Source organism: Neofelis nebulosa, chromosome X (assembly GCF_028018385.1).
Source record: "Neofelis nebulosa isolate mNeoNeb1 chromosome X, mNeoNeb1.pri, whole genome shotgun sequence".
Classification (NCBI taxonomy): Eukaryota; Metazoa; Chordata; class Mammalia; order Carnivora; family Felidae; genus Neofelis; species Neofelis nebulosa.
In genome coordinates, this window is record NC_080800.1 from 97933372 (window position 1) to 97950877 (window position 17506).

Below are 17506 nucleotides of genomic sequence, written 5' to 3' on the forward strand. Positions count from 1 at the left end.
ACCTACATATGTCCAGGGTGTGTGAAATATCGTTGCGGCTGAAAGGCAAGGGTCACTGCTGTTCACCAGCTTACCCAGTCTCCCTGGGAAAAGCTTCTGTGCTTGCGTGGGAAGCGAGCTAGGGGAGGAGAACAGAAAGGGGGCCGCTGCCGCCCCAGGCAATCAGACAAGAGCTTAAGCTGATGTCATCGATGGCCTATCAGGGTTGCCTGCCTTGACTCTGCAATTCTAAAGGGGAAGGATTGGTGGTCATTGCCTGTTCAGATGGTAAGAGTCTGAGAAGAAAGGACTCCTTCCTCTGGTTCCTTTTAATTTTGGAGATTTGAGAGGAAGACCCTCCTTTGTGAACCAGACTGATCAAAGACAAGGTTCCTATTCCTAGTCCGTCAAGGTATTCAGTGAACCAAGGGCCTGTTGCCCCGTGGGTCACTGCTTTGGCAGGACTGTTGAGCTCTGTTAGGACCTATGCTGGGCGCTAGCACCGTGTCTGGCACGTTGTAGATGTTCAATAAATGGGGAATGAATGAATTCAGGCCCCGGAAGTGGCCAAGTGGGATAGGGAAAACGGTGAGGCGATGAGAATGAATGGTGTTTCTTTTGGCATTTCAAACTCCCACCTTCGTCTAGATCCGTTCCAGCTTGCCGTGGGCCGCCCTTCCGGTCGAGCATTTCCATTTCCTCTGTCCCCCCCCCCCCGCCCCTCCTCAGGGTCCCCTCCAACCTGACTAGCCTGGGGAGAAAAAAAAAAAAAAGGAGGAACAAGGAAGTGTCCACGCCATGAAACAAGTCAATGGTCCCTTGGCGAATGCCTGCTGTAGTTACTGCGACTTTCAAAAGCAGCTGGTGGGGCGCCTGGGTGGCTCCGTCGGCTGAGCGCCCGACTTCGGCTCAGGTCATGATCTCACAGTTCATGAGTTCGAGCCCCGCGTCGGGCTCTGTGCTGACAGCTCGGAGCCTGGAGCCTGCTTCGGATTCTGAGTCTCCGTCTCTCTCTGCCCCTTCCCCGCTCATGCTCTGTCTCTCTCTGTCTCTCAAAAATGAATAAACATTAAAAAAAAATTTATACAAAAGCAGCTGGTTAACTCACGAGTGTTTCTTTTGTTTTTTACATTTTCCATTAGTACGGTTAAGGCAGGTTGACAAAATGAATTAAGACTTTCCTACAGTTTGAAGGAGATGCTTTTAATCAATGAGTGTTTACCTGGGTGCCAAGGAAACCTTCCTGGAACGTCTTCAGTGACTTCAGGACATGCCTCTTTGCAGGAGATTTAAAAGCCAAAGTACTGAGGATGCTCTCGTTGTTAAAAAGATGACAATAATTTTATTTTAGCCTAGCCCCGTTCACTTTCCTTTCAGTCAAACCCTTGATATTTCTCTCCCTCTCTCCTACCCCATTCTCTGGCAGAGAATATTATTTTTCCTGGTCTCCAAGCGCTTTTTGATTTTGTCCTCATCAGCAAGGAGTAAAATTCCTTTGCTTCCTGGCCAGGGAATGGGTTCTGTGTGAAAGTCCCTTTATAACCATTTCTGCCAAGGTAGGCCCTCATGACTAGGGGATGCACTGCTTCCAAAAAGGGGCGCCTGGGTGGCTCAGGCGGTTGAGCGTCTCTGACTCTTCGTTGCAGCTCAGGTCGTGATCTCGCGGTTCGTGGGTTCAAGCCCCGCGTCGGGCTCTGTGCTGACAGCGCTTGGGATTCTCTCTTTCTCCCTCCTGCTGTCTTTCTCTCAAAATAAATAAATAAGTTTTAAAAAGTTAAATAATAAACAAGTAAATAAAGGGGGGGGGGGAGAGAGAGAGAGACTGTAACACAGTGGCTTTCTGGTTGGCATTTGGAAAAGTCCACCCAAAGCCATTTTGGACTCCATTATAAAACTGTAGAGAAACACAAACCCCGTGTGCCTGCCGCGCGGAAGTAACAGTACGAGCGACAGTATGAAAGTATAAAAGATACTTCAAGTATCTTCTTTGTTTTAATACAAGAAAATACAATATTACAGAGAAAGCTGGAGTCCTGTTCATTCTCATTCCCAGCCCCTTCCCCCCCCCCCACCTTCCTGGAGGTCTATTTTACACATTTTTATATGTATCTACGCCTCTCAATGAATGATACAGGTATGATTTTCATGGGTGTGTTTTTCAGTGTAAATAGTTTCTTAATTGTCGTACACTGGAAGTCAGCCTGCGACTTGTGTTCTGCGCTCAACTTTATGCTTTCAGGATTATCCACATGAATACATAGTTGCAAAGTCATTTTAACTACAGTATCCATTGTATAAGCGTGCTAAAATTTATCTCCCTATGAATGGGCTTGTAGGTTGACTTTTCACAGCAACAGTGTCGTATGTGTCCTCACATGTACATGTGCAGGAGTTTCCCCAGGGGATGCGCCTAGAAATGGAATTTCTGGGGCGAAAGGCTTTCTTTCAGTTGTGCTAGATACTACAAAGGGGCTGTACCAAATTTACATTCCTTTTTAAAAAATGTTTATTTTCAAAGAGAGAAGAGGGAGAGGGGCACCAGGAGGGACAAAGAGAATCCCAAGCAGGCTCTGCACTGTCAGCACAGAGCCTGATGTGGGGCTCGATCCCATGAACCGTGAGATCGTGACCTGAGCCGAAGTGGGATGCTCAACCGACTGAGCCACCCAGGCGCCCCCCCCCCCATTTACATTTCTACCAGCAGTGGGTGAACATTCCTGTTTCCCCAGGTCCTCACCATCACTTCATATTCTCAGACTATTTCATCTTTGCCAATCTGCGAGGGGAGAAATGGTACCTTGTTTTTACTTGTCATTTCCCAGACAATGAGTGGGGTAACACATCTTCTCTTATAATTGTTCAACCAATACATTTTTTTAAATTTTTTTTTTAACGTTTATTTATTTTTGAGACAGAGAGAGACAGCATGAACGGGGGAAGGTCAGAGAGAGGGAGACACAGAATCGGAAGCAGGCTCCAGGCTCTGAGCTGTCAGCACAGAGCCCGACGCGGGGCTCGAACTCACGGGCCGCGAGATCATGACCTGAGCTGAAGTCGGCCGCTCAACCGACTGAGCCACCCAGGCGCCCCTCAACCAATACATTTTTAAAACTCAACTACAGGGGGCACAGGGGTGGCGTCTGCCTGGCTCAGTCGGTAGAGCGTGTGACTCCTGATCTCGGCATTGGAAGTTCAAGCCCCACATTGGGCACAGAGCTTAGTTTAAAAAAAAAAAAAAATCAACCACTGGGGATGCCCCAAGTTATCATTTCAAGGGATTCGTTTAAGTTTCAACAGAACCAAAGGGGCACATTCCAGTATTTACCAAATACTCCTATTCATTTACACCCCACTGGCAAGCCGGGGTTGACAGGCAGATAACAGGGGGGAAATGCTTAAAATGAAGTGGGAAGAGGGGTACCTGGGGGGGCTCAGTCAGTTGAGCATCTGACTTGATTTCAGCTCAGGTCATGATCTCACAGTTGGTGAGTTCCTGCCCCTCATCGGGGCTTGGTGCTGACAGCACAGAGCCTGCTTGGGATTCTCTGTGCCTCTCCCTCCCTCCCCACTCCCCGCCCCTGTCCCAACTCGGGCTCTCTCTCGCCAAATAAAGAAAGAAACTTTCAAAAAATAAAATGGGTTTTAAAAAAAATGAAGTGAGAAGAACTTAGGGTAGACGTCAAGAAGAGGGTTGGACGGCTCCTCGCAGCTAACTAGAATTCTACAGATATAGTAGAATCGGATGTGCTATTCATTCACCCTAATACGTTAGTATAGTACTTTTCACTTCGGAAAACCTTTCCAAATGCTGGGAGATAATGCAAGAAATTGTAGAGAGCACTCTAGCACAATCCATAGCCGACACTCTTGGGCTTTTCCCCCTTTTGTCTCCTAGGTTTGTCGTGCTGTTCACGGATGACCTGGGCCATATTTCCCAGTGGAGATCTATCATGGCCGGGAGTCTCGCAGGCATGGTTTCCACTGTTGTGACCTACCCTACAGACCTCATCAAAACCCGGCTGACTGTGCAGAACCTGCTGGAACCATCTTACCGAGGGATCTTCCATGCTTTTTCTACTGTCTATCAACAAGAAGGGTTCCTAGCCCTTTACCGAGGGGTTTCCCTTACTGTTCTAGGTAAGATGGAACTTTTCACCTTGTCCAAGAAAAGACTGCGTTCTGTGATATGTATGAGTGTACCGTATACCGTTGCTCGTAACCAGTTAAATGCAGCTTTTTGAGGTCGTGGTCACCCGGATCCAATCCATATAGAGCGGGAAGGAGGAGACAGTGGAGGTGGCTCAGCCCAAACTGATAGGAAGGCAACCGCACGCACCCCATCTGACTGCGGGGAGGCGTCTCAGCCTGCACCCATGGGCGCGCACGACCAGGGCAACAACTGGAGCTTCTGTGGTCTTGGGAACCTTTGCCAGGGCTACAGACGCACGAGTCGCCCGTGTCCCCCAGTTGCCAGACGCAGCCGACTTTCACCCATTATCTGACCTTTGTTGCAGCGTTCGAGGAGACTGGCCACCCCTTCTTCCGGAAACTTGGCTTCTAGGACCCTACCGGCTTCTGGGTGTCTTCCCCACAAGACACTCTCCCCGGGGCTCCTTCCTTACCTTTCTTTCCACCCTCCATCCCCTCCCCGGGAGGCCTCAGCTAAGCCAGCGGCTTAAACAGGCATCATGATACTCTAATGACCCCCAACGTCACCTCTGTAACAACAGAGACTAACGGTTCCCCTGCTGCTTCCTGTGGCTCAAGCGGGAAGAAATTTACAATCGAAGAAATTTACAATCGCCTCAGCTCCGCTCCTCTCACTGCTGTGGCTTCAGTCACCGCATACCGTCGACTCGACCCCTCCACTCTCAGTCTGTTGTCCCCCTCCTTCCCTGCACCCGCTGCGCTCATCCTCCCTTCCCCACAGACATGAGCAAGACGCTCCCACCTGGTCCCAGGCCCGGGTCTCTCCTGCCTACACTGAAATTAGCCCTTTCACCACCCCCATGCCGCTGTCCTCCTTTAGAGCCTTCACTGATGGGCGCCTGGGTGGCTCAGTCGTTAACCACCTGACTTTGGCTCAGGTCACCATCTCACAGTTCGTGGGTTCGCGTAGCACATCGGGTGAGCTCGAACCCCACTTCAGGTGAGCCCTGCTTCTCTCTCTGTCTCTCTCTCTCTGCCCCTCGCTCACTTGCGCCCCACCCCCTCTCAAATAAACAGATAAAGCCTTCACTGACTTCTGAGCTACAGGGGAAAGCCCAAATTCCTTATGGCACACCATCAGATCCTTCACACACACGTGGCCCCCACGGCCCATCCCACCTCCTCTCCTGCCCCGCCTCCACCTGCACTCACTCTCCAACCATGCAGAAAAACCTGCAGTTTCCTGGAAACCCCACTCCCTCTGTACCTGCTGTTCCCTCTGCCTGGACTGCCTGTCCTCTCTCCTGATGTCTGGCGAACTCCTACTCAATCCTCAAGACCCAGTGGAAAAGTTCTCTCTTCTGTGAAATCCTTCCTGATCCCCCTAGGCAAAATTACGAGGATCGTCATGTGCCTAAAGAACTTTGTATAGCCCACCACCACCCCCCCCCCCCCGCCCCACCCAATTATGGCGCATATCCGCTGCCTGTCCCCTCCACTAGAGGGTGAGTATCTCTAGGAATTAGCCTACTCTTTGTGTTTACTCCTCTTTGTATTCCCAGCAGCTGACATAGGGCCCAGCATATGACAAAGTCCACAAATATTTTCTGAATGAAGGTAAATGCGGGGTTGGTGCTTCATGTTTAATGTGTTTATTAAATAAATATTATTGCATTTTCCTAAAGGCAAGCAACCCCACTGATGCTATCCCTTCTTTTAAATCTCATTTGAAGGAAATGTAGTACCTCTGTAAACTTAAGATAGCTCCCAAAGTTTCTGGAAGACCAGTCCCTCCTAACCACTTCCAAAACCTGATTAAGTGCCACTCACTGACTTTTTCTTTAGGGGAGTGATTTTTTTTCCCCCAAGATTTTATTTTTAAAAATTTCTAACACCCAACCATCCAGATGCTACAATTAACTTTTTTGCTTTATCATCTATCTGTCCATCCCTCTGGCCATTCACCAGTCCATCTTCCATAATTTTTGATGATTTCCATGTAATTTCCAAACATCGAGGCGCTTGACCCCTCAACCCGTTCAACATTGTGTAATCATTATCTAGAGTTCAATATTCATTTGTGGTTCCTTGTAACGTAAAATTTACGTAAAGGGCGCAAACCTTTAGTGAACCATCCCATGCGTTTTGACAAATAACACAGCCCCTATCAAAATGTAGCACATTATCACCACCCAAGAAAAGTTCCTCCTATTGTTCTGGTGGGAGGGATTTTATTTATGTATTTAAAAAAATTTTTTTAATGTTCATTTTTGAGAGAGAGAGAGAGGTGCAAGTGGGGCAGAGAGAGAGGGAGACACAGAATCCGAAGCAGGCTCCAGGCTCTGAGCTGTCAGCACCGAACCCGACATGGGGCTGGAACGCACGAACCTTGAGATCCTCCTCCGTCATCTGAGCTGAAAGTCCGACACTTAACCAACCGAGCCAGCCAGGCGCCCCTGGTGGGAGGGATTTTAACAAGCCCAGGGCCATCCTGTTTACTTCACCGGGCTTCCCCACAGGCATTTCTGTTCTCATGCCAGTGTTGCCAGAGACAGAAGCAGCCTCTTCCTGGCCTCGTTTTGCAGGTGCTCTCCCGTTCTCTGCCGGCTCCCTTCTCGTTTACATGAACCTGGAGAGAATCTGGAATGGACCCCGAGATCGGTTCTCTCTCCTCCAGAACTTTGCCAATGTCTGCCTGGCCGCTGCAGTAACCCAGACCCTCTCCTTTCCTTTCGACACAGTGAAGAGAAACATGCAGGTGAGGGGTTATGTTGGGGGTGCGTCACGTACGAAGGGGCGCCTTGACGTGGGCTGCAAAGAACACTGATCCTGAGTGATGCCGGGTCTCCAGGGCGCTCGTCACCACTCACGAAAATCCTGTGCAACCCCACGCACCCTCCTCCCGGCATTTCTGCTACTAACCTCAGGGCTAGTGGCCCGAGCCAGGTCGCCTCCCTGTTCCCATACACTGCTTTTGTAGGTCTTTGTCAAAGCCTCCAGATGAGGCCCACTTTTCTTTCCTCTCTTCCTCAAAGCTGCCTCAATGAGGGAGACTGGAAAGAACCAAAATCAGTTTAGTTTAGTTTATTTATAATAATGCACATGGATTATAGAAAATTTGGGAGGGGCGCCTGGGTGGTTCAGTTGGTTAAGCATCCAACTTTGGCTCAGGTCACGATCTCATGGTTTGGGATTCTCTTGCACTCACTCTCTGCCCCTCCTCTCTCTCTCTCTCTCTCTCTCTCTCTCTCTCTCTCTCTCTCAGAATAAATAAACTTAAAAAAAAAAGAAAATTTGGGAAATACAGAAAAGTATAAAAAAGAAAACAATAATTACCTATAAACCCAGCACCTATGCACTATGATTAATAGTTTTCCTGCATGTTTGTGTGTGTGTGCATGTATATATGTGTGTGTATGCATAAATGTATATGATACATGTATATGGAAAGTTGGGTTTTTTTACAAACTTGTGTCCCTACCACATATAAAAATTAATATCCTGCTTTGTTCACTTATTATATAATGGATATTGCCCCAGGCCATCAGCTATTGAAAATGCCTTTTTAAATTTTCACATAATATTCCATTATATGGGAGCGCCTGGGTGGCTCAGTCGGTTGAGCGCCGGACTTCGGCTCAGGTCATGATCTCATGGTTCATGGGTTCGAGCCCCGCATCAGGCTCTGTGCTGACAGCTCGGAGCCTGGAGCCCGCTTTGGATTCTGTGTTTCCCTCTCTCTGCCCCCCCCCCACTTGTGCTCTCGCTCTCTCTCTCTCTCTCTCAAAAGTAAATAAAATGTAAAAATATTCCATCATGTGGATGTGCCATAGATTTTTTTTTTAATGATGATTTATTCTTGCAAAGTTCTTGAGGCTAGAATTTTAATATCAGGTTGATGCCAGGGCCAGGCCCCATTTGAAGGCTTTGGGGTGGATCCTTCCTTGTCTCTTCCAGCCTCTGGTCGCTTATTCCTTGGTCTGTGGCTGCATGATTCAATCTCTGCCTCCATTGTGCCATAAATAACAATTTCTTGGTTTTTAAATATTTAGGCTATTTCTAATTTTTCTGGGTGATAACGTTACAGTGAAAACCTTTGTATTTTTTTCACATCTGTGATGACACCCTTCAGCTCTATTCCTACAAATTGACTTACAGGTCTCACGATAAAAATAATTGTAAGGCTCTTTTGCTTTTTTAAGTTTGTTAGTTTGTTTATTGTGGGGGGGGGCGGGAAGACGGGGAGGGAGCATCCTAAGCGGGCTCCACACGGCCAGAGGAGCCTTATGTGGGGCTTGAACTGACGAACTATGAGATCATGACCTGAGCTGAAACCAAGAGTCAGATGTTTAACCAACTGAGCCACCCAGGTGCCCCCCCTTTTAAGTTTGTCTGTTTATTTATTTATTTATTTATTTATTCATTTATTTATTTTATTTTTAAAATTATTTTTATTTTTTTATACTATAAATCAGGGTAAGATGCACTAGAAGTAGGTCTTCGGGGGTAAACCTGATTATCTTTTTCCCTGGTATGGAAACCTTCTTGATAACAGATGCACAGAGCTTCAACAAGAAGCTTTAAAATAAACGCAAAGTCATGATGGTTATTGGAAAAAAAAAAAAATCCCAAAGAGGTAATTGCATGGGTTTCATAAAGCATGATCAGCATCCAGTTATGAATAACATCATAAATATCACCCAAAGATATAGGAAGTGAATTCTTAGGGTTGCGGTCAAAGTTTTATTTTACAGGCATTAATAAACATAATAATACCCGGTCCACCCTACTTAAAAAAAAAAATTAACTCCCAAGACAGAACCACAGGCTGCTGTTCCATGGCAACATGCATTGCTTCCTCTGGCCATTAGATGTCGCTGCAGTAAACGGGGCATTTCTGAGCACTCAGGATCTTAGCCTTGCAGGTAGTGATCTCTGTCCAGTTAACAACCTCCTAATCCCTGCTTGAAATCCACCTTCAGTTTGGAGGGTAGGGAGCCTAGAAACAACAGGCTAACTCGAAACTCTGTTGTGGTGGGGTTTTTCCTGCAAGGCACACGATCCACATTCTCCAAGACAAAGCTTCGGTAGCAGTCTCCCCCCCGCGGGAGCCTGCCAGTTTTGCCAGTGGAATTTATAAGGAGGGGACTTTGCCTGGGAGCCAGGCTGCCCTGAACTGAGGACACTTAATGGTAATGTTTGCATTCCGCTGGCTTTCCTCCTCGAGCTGCCTGTCAGGAAGCGAATCCACATCAGGTGTCTGTTAGATAACCAGCTGGATGGGGAATTTTCTCAACTCCCACACTTACTGGCCACTTTATCTGAATGTCTCGTTCTCCTAATATGCTTTTGTCCAGACACACACACACACACACACACACACACACACACAATCTGTGCATCTAATGCCATATCAGGTTGTAACGCTCTCGAACATTAATGAGAATGGTCAGAAGTCTCGTTTAACCAGCTGAACCCTTCCTTCACCATGCTTCCATTCATTTTTATTCCTTTCTCTTTTTCTCGCCCTGGCCCCTGGCTGGCATGCTAGGGAATGGAGAGGTGAATAAATTATGAATGTGCATGTTTTGATGCAGTGGTTTCTGGTGGGAAGGGGGGGGGGGGGTCAGCCCTGTGCACAAATGGCAGGAGGCGTCCCCCACCCGGCGTGCCGCCTGAAATCGCCTTGGCCACTCTTCAGTGCATCATGGCTCAAGCTCAAGGCCTGTCCTTTTCATCTTCATTCTCCCTCACGTGGCCCAGAACGTGGGCCTGAAATGTGTATTTCAAGGCAGCACTTAGTGTACTGAGAGAATAAGTGGCACAGGGAAGATATTGACAGAGACTAATCCGTCTAATTAATCTGTGGGCCCTTAATAAAGGCCAGGGACGGAGTCCTAAGCAAAAGGTTCTCCGGACAGGTGCCTGTGGAAGAGAGAGGGAGACCGGCTGCCCTGACACTCGAGGGAGCAGCTGAGAACATGGGAGCCTTGGAACCTGGCGGGCCCTCTGAGAGGGTCAGGTGGGAGGCACCAGGCACCAGCTTGGTGTCGCCCCCCCCCCCACCACCACCCCACACCCAGCCCAGAATCTCTGACACCCTCCCCCGAGGCCCATGTTAGGTGTCTCCGTTTCATCAAATATAAAACCGAGTGCCTGCCTGTTGCTCTGTACCCCAGGGGACTTTGACCCCATCAAGGCTCACAAGGCAAGCAGGATTGGGCCAGGTCAGCATTTGAACTGAAAGTACATAAACTGAAGGACAAAGGTGGTATCCGAGTGGCACAGCTGACCGAGCAGAATACACAGGGTCCCTGAGCGAAGAGAGGCCCCGGGCTGTTCAAACAGAGACGCTGAACCCACCCGAGATGCTTAACGCCTCAGGCTGCCTTCACCAAACGGGGCGCGCTGTCACTTGGTCCGTCCCCTCCCGGCACAGCCCTGTCCTCCAGGGTCTCACACCCAACTCCACGTGTTCAGCCCCGACCCACGCTCCTCGCTGCCTGCTGCGCGTGGTTATCACCTGTATACACTGTCGCCTCTAATGTAATCTGTATCAAACCGACCTCTCCTTCCCCTGCAACTTTGTGCCCAGGGCTTTCCATTTCAGTCCCCCCACCCCCCACCCCCAGTCACCCAGACTGGAATTCCAGAAGTTGCTGCTCACGCTCCCTCTTCCCCTCCCCCAGGCAACCTTGAGTCCAGTTGGTTCCCACCCTGGTCTTTTTGTCGCGGTCCCTGCCCTAACCTAGGACCTTGTCAGCTCCTGCCCAGGCTATGGCAGTAAATCCTCTAACTGGTCTCCAGGATTAAATCCAAAAATGGGAGGGCGCCTGGGTGGCTCGGTCGGTTGGGCGGCTGACTTTGGCTCAGGTCATGATCTCGCAGCTCATGTGTTCGAGCCCCGCGTCGGGCTCTGTGCGGACGGCCTGGAGCCTGCTTCAGATTCTGTATCTCCTCTCTCTGCCCCTCCCCTGCTCACGCTCTCTCTCTCTCTCTCAAAAATAAACATTAAAAAAAAATGTTTAATCTAAAAATGATCATAAGCATCGAACACTAACGTAGCAGGCACTGTGCCAAAAGTACTTCAGCCTCATTATCTCATTTCATCCTTAACAACGACCCTACGAGGTGGGTACTGTTCATATGAAGCCCATTTGACAGATGAGAAAACAGAGGCACTGAAAGGTCCCAGGGCACCTGGGTGGTTCAGTTGGTTAAGCGTCCGACTTTGGCTGCGGTCATGATCTCACGGTTCAGTTCGTGAGTTCAAGCTCCGCACTGGGCTCTCTGCTGTCCGCACAGAGCCTGCTTCAGATCCTCTGTCCCCTTCTCTCTCTGCCCCTCCCCTGCGTATTCTCTCTCTCTCTCTCTCTCAAAATAAATAAACTTTTAAAAAAAAGAAAGAAAGAAAGGTCCTGCAGCCTGCCCAAGTCACTGAGCTGTGATTGAAGACCAGGTAGTGGCTCAGTCGTGAAGCACCTGACTTTAGATCAGGTCATGATCTCACGGTTCACTCCCTTCTCCCTCTCTCTCCCTCCCTCTCTCTCTCTCTCTCTCTGCCCCTGGCTCACTTGCGCACCCCCCCCCCCCCCCCCCCGCTTCAAAAAAAGACCAGGTAGAGGTAGCTTGTCTCCAGGGTCAGTCAGTACTCATTTCAGTCCCTCCAGCCCAGCCCAGCCCCTGGCTCCTGCCAGCCCCATTTCCTTAAGATCTGCCTGTGTTCTGTCCTTCTTTATTGCCCATAGAGAACACAAGCTGAAGTTGAGCCCCTTGGCCTGGCCTGCTGCCTTTACCCACTTTGCCACCGCATTGCACAGAGGTCCTATATTCAGAGTTGCAAAATCAAATGCCAGCAGCAACTTGGAAGTAACATGGAGGAAAAAAAAAAAAAAAAAACCGACGCAGGGAAACCCAGATAACAGACACTCACCCACTAAAGACGGCTTTCAGAGGCTTTCTGAGCCATCACAGTCTTTTTGGCTTGCGAAGCATTTTGGAGAGCTAACTGGTTCTGTGCTCACAAAACGTGATTAGCATCTCAATACGGGTCGCGGGAGGGAATAAAGGAAGCCAGTGGAGGCCAAGGCGAGTTCCCCTTCTCCAAGGGTTGGATGCCATTTTGAAACGTGGGCCCAGTTTTTCAGGGGAGGCTACACTCCAGATTTTTATGTCAAAATCTCCCAGTGTTCCAATGTTGGCAAATAAAAACTGTTGAATCTTGCGTGGGCTAAATAAGCCCTGCCTTTTTATAACCTCTGCTCTATTCAAGCCTCCAGTTCCGTCAGAATGATCTTAGTCCCCGCCCCCCCGGGACCCCTAGAGAATAAATAAATGTATTTCACATTCCTGTCACCTCTGCCTGGACCATCTACCTGCCTCTTGAAGGCTCAACTGAGGTGTGTCACCTCACAATGAGGGTGTTCCAGACCACCACGAGGAGGGGATTGTGGGGCAGGAGAGGCAGAGTTCACTAACAATGTGCTCTACCAACAATTGCAGATTGGAAAGCACTGGAAGCCAAGGTTGCTTGGGTGGCTCAGTCGGTTAAGCGTCCGACCTCGGCTCAGGTCATGATCTCACGGTTCATGAGTTCAAGCCCCACGTCGGGTTCTGTGCTGATGGCTCAGAGCCTGGGGCCTGCTTCAGATTCTGTGTGTGTGTGTGTCTCTCTCTCTCTCTCTCTCTGTCCCACCCCTGCTCACGCTCTTTCTCTCGCCCTCTCTCAAGAATAAACATTAAAAAAAAAAAATTGCAGATACTATGTTTTCATTTTCACCCCCACCCCACCCCTGAGGGCATACTTATTTGTTTCAAGAGCTTAGTGGGTAACACCACCCCCCCCCCGTTTTTTTAAGGTTTATTTTTGAGCGAGAGTGCGATCAAGCAGGGGAGCGTCAGGGAGAGGGAGAGGGAGACAGAGAAACAGAGAATTCCAAACAGGCTCTGTGCTGACAGCAGAGAGCCTGATACCAGGCTCAAACCCACGAACCACGAGGTCATGACCTGAGCCCAAGTCGGACGCTCAACCCACTGAGCCACCCAGGCGTCCCCCCCCCCCGCCCCCCCGTAAGTAATCCCTTTTAAATGACGCCGTTAGTCTGTATGTGCCCTCTGAGCCAGCCAGTTGAATTTCCTTAGCGTTTCTCTACATGCCCCACCCTCTCCCACGTCTGTGTCTCCACCTCCCCCCCTATCAGGGCCACCTCCTCAAGCCTTCTGTCACCTCACAGCGGGAGTCTCCCCCTTCGGAATGCCCCATAGCTCAACTCTCCTTATGGCTCTCTCCTGGCTCGAAGTCACCTGCTTCCTTGTGTTATAACCTTCCGTGTCACGAGCCCCTCCATCCCCTCGAGACTGCAAGCTCTTTGCCTTCGGGAAGCAGGGCTCACACATTTGTGTGTCCCCACCGCATGTGGCCTCATGTGGCAGGCACTCGATACTTGCTGAAAAATGAATGAAGTTCAGGGCCGGCTTATGAGATCTCACTGCCCGTGAGCACAGAATTGAGCCTTAGCTGCCATGGGGTGAGCTCCAAGTCCTGTGCCCGTCCCTCCCCAGCTGTTCCCATCTGAAGACAGGTGAATATGCTGAAAGGCCAGCGTCGGAGAATTTGTATTTGTTAGTTTGTTGATTTCAGTAACTGTGGCCCAAGGTGAACGAACGGGGGGGTCTCAATCTGCGCTCTCTTGTGACGGGGGAGGCTTTTGTCAGGGGCAAGGGTGGGGACAAAAGTAGGTCAGGAGGAGGGAATGAAAGGAGAGTCTTGCCTGGGATTAATAAATTATAATCTGATAAGAACTACCATTTATTGGTCATGCAGCAGGGACGAGGCAGTTTATTATCCCACTCCATCCTCCTTATCGATCCTGTGAAATAAGTTTTCTAGCTGAAGAAAGGAGGCGCAGAGAGGGTAAGTTACTTGCCCAACAGTCACACAGCCAGCAAGTGGTGGGGCTGGGATTGAACGCAGGTTTCTCCTTCCTCCGGCCCATGCTCTATCTTCCAGGATGGAGTACGGGGCGCTTGTGCCTAGACACCAGGTAATCTGTCCGTTCCTTTCCGTTCCCTTGCCCTGGAGGCAGGAGTAGAGGATGAGGGCGGAGACCTGACCTTGACAACTGGGAGCTCACGGTCTCAGTACCAGAGCAGTTGAAACCAACAAACACAAAAACAATAACGTACACGCTCAGGAACGGACAGACAAGAGCATGGTTTGGGCCAGGGAATGGTTAACTCAAGTTAAAAGGGCGGGGAGGGGAGTCTTTAGAAAAACCGGGCTGCCCAAAGGCTCTCTTTTAGTCCCTGGCAGCCTGACAACGGAAGGCTTGAAGCCAGCAGATCGGAATGAGGAACACAGATGGTTCAGTAGCCAGGACCTCTGGTGGGCCACAAACTGACCAGGCAGGCACAGGCGAGCAGGGTTTTCAGGTCTTCTGTCCAGTTCAACACTGCTTGCCTGACACAGCGTCTCTTCCCAGCAGGAACAGAGCTGGAACAGAGCTCGCTAGAGCCACCTCACCTGTCCAGTGGTGCAAACACTGTTGAGTTCTAAAGCTCTCCGGGTAGTGGGAGAGGACGGGAACGTTGCCTTTACTCTGTTGCCATTTTCCGCTCCTGGCTGTCTGCCGGCTTACTCTGGGGTCTGGCCCCTTTGGGGACTAACTTCTGCCTAAGTCAGTAGCATTACCTTGGCAGTCTGCCAAAAAAAAAAAAAAAAGAAGAAGAAGAAGACACTTTTCGGATCCAGGTGGATGTCCAGACATCCCTTAGGCAAGATGGCTTTGGTTGAGCATCGTTGTGCTGGTGTAGGGGAAGGAGAACTCTCCCCTGGGTTTTCCCAAACGGTGTAGAGTGCCCTAAATACTTTAGGGATGGCAGTTGTTGGTCATGGAAACAAGGCTGGCCCTAGAGGCAGGCGAGGAGGCAGTAGGGAGGGGCCTGCCTCATTCCACTCCTGTAAAATCACTCTGCCCTTTTCCTCTGACCTGAGCTGGCTTACTCTGGGAATCAAAATGGCCGCCCTGTGCTAAGCAGGCTTCTCTGAGCTCCAGCTCAACAGTAACAGCAGCTCTGATAGGCGCTGACCGCCCCCTCTACTCCACAGCAGGGGTGAAGAAGGAGGTAGGGGAGAGAGAGAAAGAGAGGTCCCAGAGAAGGCCTGCTCTCAGCCAGGAAAGACCACAGCCCCTGCTGTCAGGAGGAGGCCAAGACCACAGCTTGCTGACCTCTCTGCTCCCCCCACGGAGCTGTTGCTTGATTGGTTTTGACAGCTACGTTCCTCTTAAAGCCATAATGGGCAGACTCGCTCAGTGGTCAAGAGTATGGGCTTTGGGGGCCACCTGGGTGGCTCAGTCAATTAAGCACCTGACGTCGGCTCAGGGCGTGACCTCGTGCTCTGAGAGTTCGAGCCCCGCATTGGGCTGTCTGCTGTCAGCACAGAGCTCGCTTGGGGTCCTCCGTCTCCCCCTCTCTCCGCCCCTCCCCTGCTCACGCGCTCTCTCTCTCTCTCTCTCTCTCAAATATTAAAATTAAAAAAAAAAAATTCAGAGCATGGGGTCTGGATGCCGGCCCTGCCCCCTACCCCTCTGTGAACTTGCCTAAGGCGTGCGGCCTCTCTGAGCCTCGTCTTCCTCGTCCGTAAAACATGGGGATAAGCATAGTGCCTGACTCATACACCCGCAGAGAACACAGAATTGGGTTAATGCAGATACAGAGCCGGGCACGCGACAGATCGTCAATAAAACTGAGGTGCTATTTGTTATTGTTTTTGAAGCATCTCTTCAGAATCTATGCGTGGCGTTGGAGGCCCGATTCGAACTATAAAAGCCTGTCCAGGTGTGTTTCCGTGTGCTCTGTGATTGTCATACACACACAAAAGGGCCAGCTAGCCTCACAAAACCTCAAAGGAAAGGACCCTCGATCTCGAGAGAGAATGGGGAGAGAATGGGGAGCGGGGACGGTAGGAGGGTTAATGATTCATCAGGTTGGGTGCGCTTGACAGGCATTTACCTAGAGGCCACCGTGCGCCAGCACGGCACAAATCTGTAGACTCCCAGCCCTCCGAAAACCGCTTTCTTGATCTTTCCCCTCAGCCCCATCGGGGTGACGCTAAATTTGGCTCTTCGGGGCCACTGCTGCTCCGGGCGCTGCTCCCAAGGCCTCAGCCGGCTCCACGCCCCTACATCTCAGTCCCCGCGAGTCGGGCCCAGCCGCACCTCTGGTTTCCCCACCCCCACCTCCCGACCCCGCACCCAGGAACTCACGGTTTCTCTTCTCTCTTGCCAAGCGCAATACTAACCCGCGGTCCCTTTGCCGGCTTCCCCGCCATTCCCGCTACCTCGGGCTTTCTGGACTGCTAGCGGCCCCCCTGGTCTGCTGAGAGGCGAGGCATGCGGGTAGGGGTGGAGGGTAGCTTGTCGGCGGCCGTGATGAGGCCAGCTGCCCACACCCACTGTGCGGACCTCCCCACGGCAGAGCCGGGCGCTCCCCAGCCGTATGTGGACGGCCCTTGGGGGTCAAGGTCTGCCAAGAGCAACCTGGGCCACGTGGTTCACAGGACCATGAAGGTCCTTTTACGCCCATACGGTGGGCTTCTTTTGTCGCTTGGTTATTGGAGACGGGCCAGAAGACAAAAGCTTCCTACCACGACTGCCTTCCGCGTCTATACGTCCTCAGATGGTGTAGGGACGGGACAGCTTGGTCTTCAGGTTGTGTCTTAACGTGTCCACGGAAGATAAAAGTTGTTTCCAGTAACAGGCCAAAGGTTCTGAGCTCCCGTTTGCTCCAAGTACAAGACCCTGCTTCTTTTTTCCTTTTCTTTCTTTTGTCCCTCCTTTTACATACTCTTTTTTTATAGTTTTTTAAAAGTTCATTTATTTTTGAGAGACAGAGACAGGCCGTGAGCCGGGGAGGGGCAGAGCGAGAGGGAGACACAGAATCCGAAGCGGGCTCCAGGCTCCGAGCTGTCAGCACAGAGCCCGACGCGGGGCTCAAACTCACGAACTGCGAGATCATGACCTGAGCCGAAGTCGGCCGCTCAACCGACTGAGCCACCCAGGCGCCCCAAGAGAGAGAGTGAGAATCTTAAGCAGACCCCACGCTCAGTGCAGAGTCCAACACGGGGCTCGATGCCACGACCCGGGGATCACAATCTGAGCTGAAATCAAGAGTCGGGACGCTCAACTGACTGAGCCACCCAGGCACCTCATTTAAATATTCTTTTTTTAAATCAAGAATTTATTTTTTTAGAGCAGTCTTAGGTTCAGAGCCAAGTTGAAGGAAAGGTACAGAGATTTCCCACACGTCCCCCGCCCCCACACGAGCCCGTCTCTCCCCATTCTCACCACCCCCACCCGAATGATACACTTGTTACAAT

General features: G+C 50.5%; 1 protein-coding gene across 2 annotated transcripts in view; it reads left to right on the forward strand.

Moving 5' to 3' along the window:
- Positions 1-17506, forward strand: part of SLC25A43 (solute carrier family 25 member 43) — a 35002-nt gene that overhangs the window by 4482 nt on the left and 13014 nt on the right. Inside the window, exons 2-4 of one of the 2 annotated variants that reach the window (XM_058714378.1) lie at positions 3875-4116; positions 6714-6886; positions 11877-13352. In XM_058714378.1, coding sequence (XP_058570361.1) covers positions 3875-4116; positions 6714-6886; positions 11877-12050 — 589 coding nt within the window. In that variant the 3' untranslated portion in view covers positions 12051-13352. Of the gene's footprint in view, positions 1-3874; positions 4117-6713; positions 6887-11876; positions 13353-17506 lie in introns of those variants that run through there. The other variant, XM_058714377.1, reaches the window with a different exon arrangement.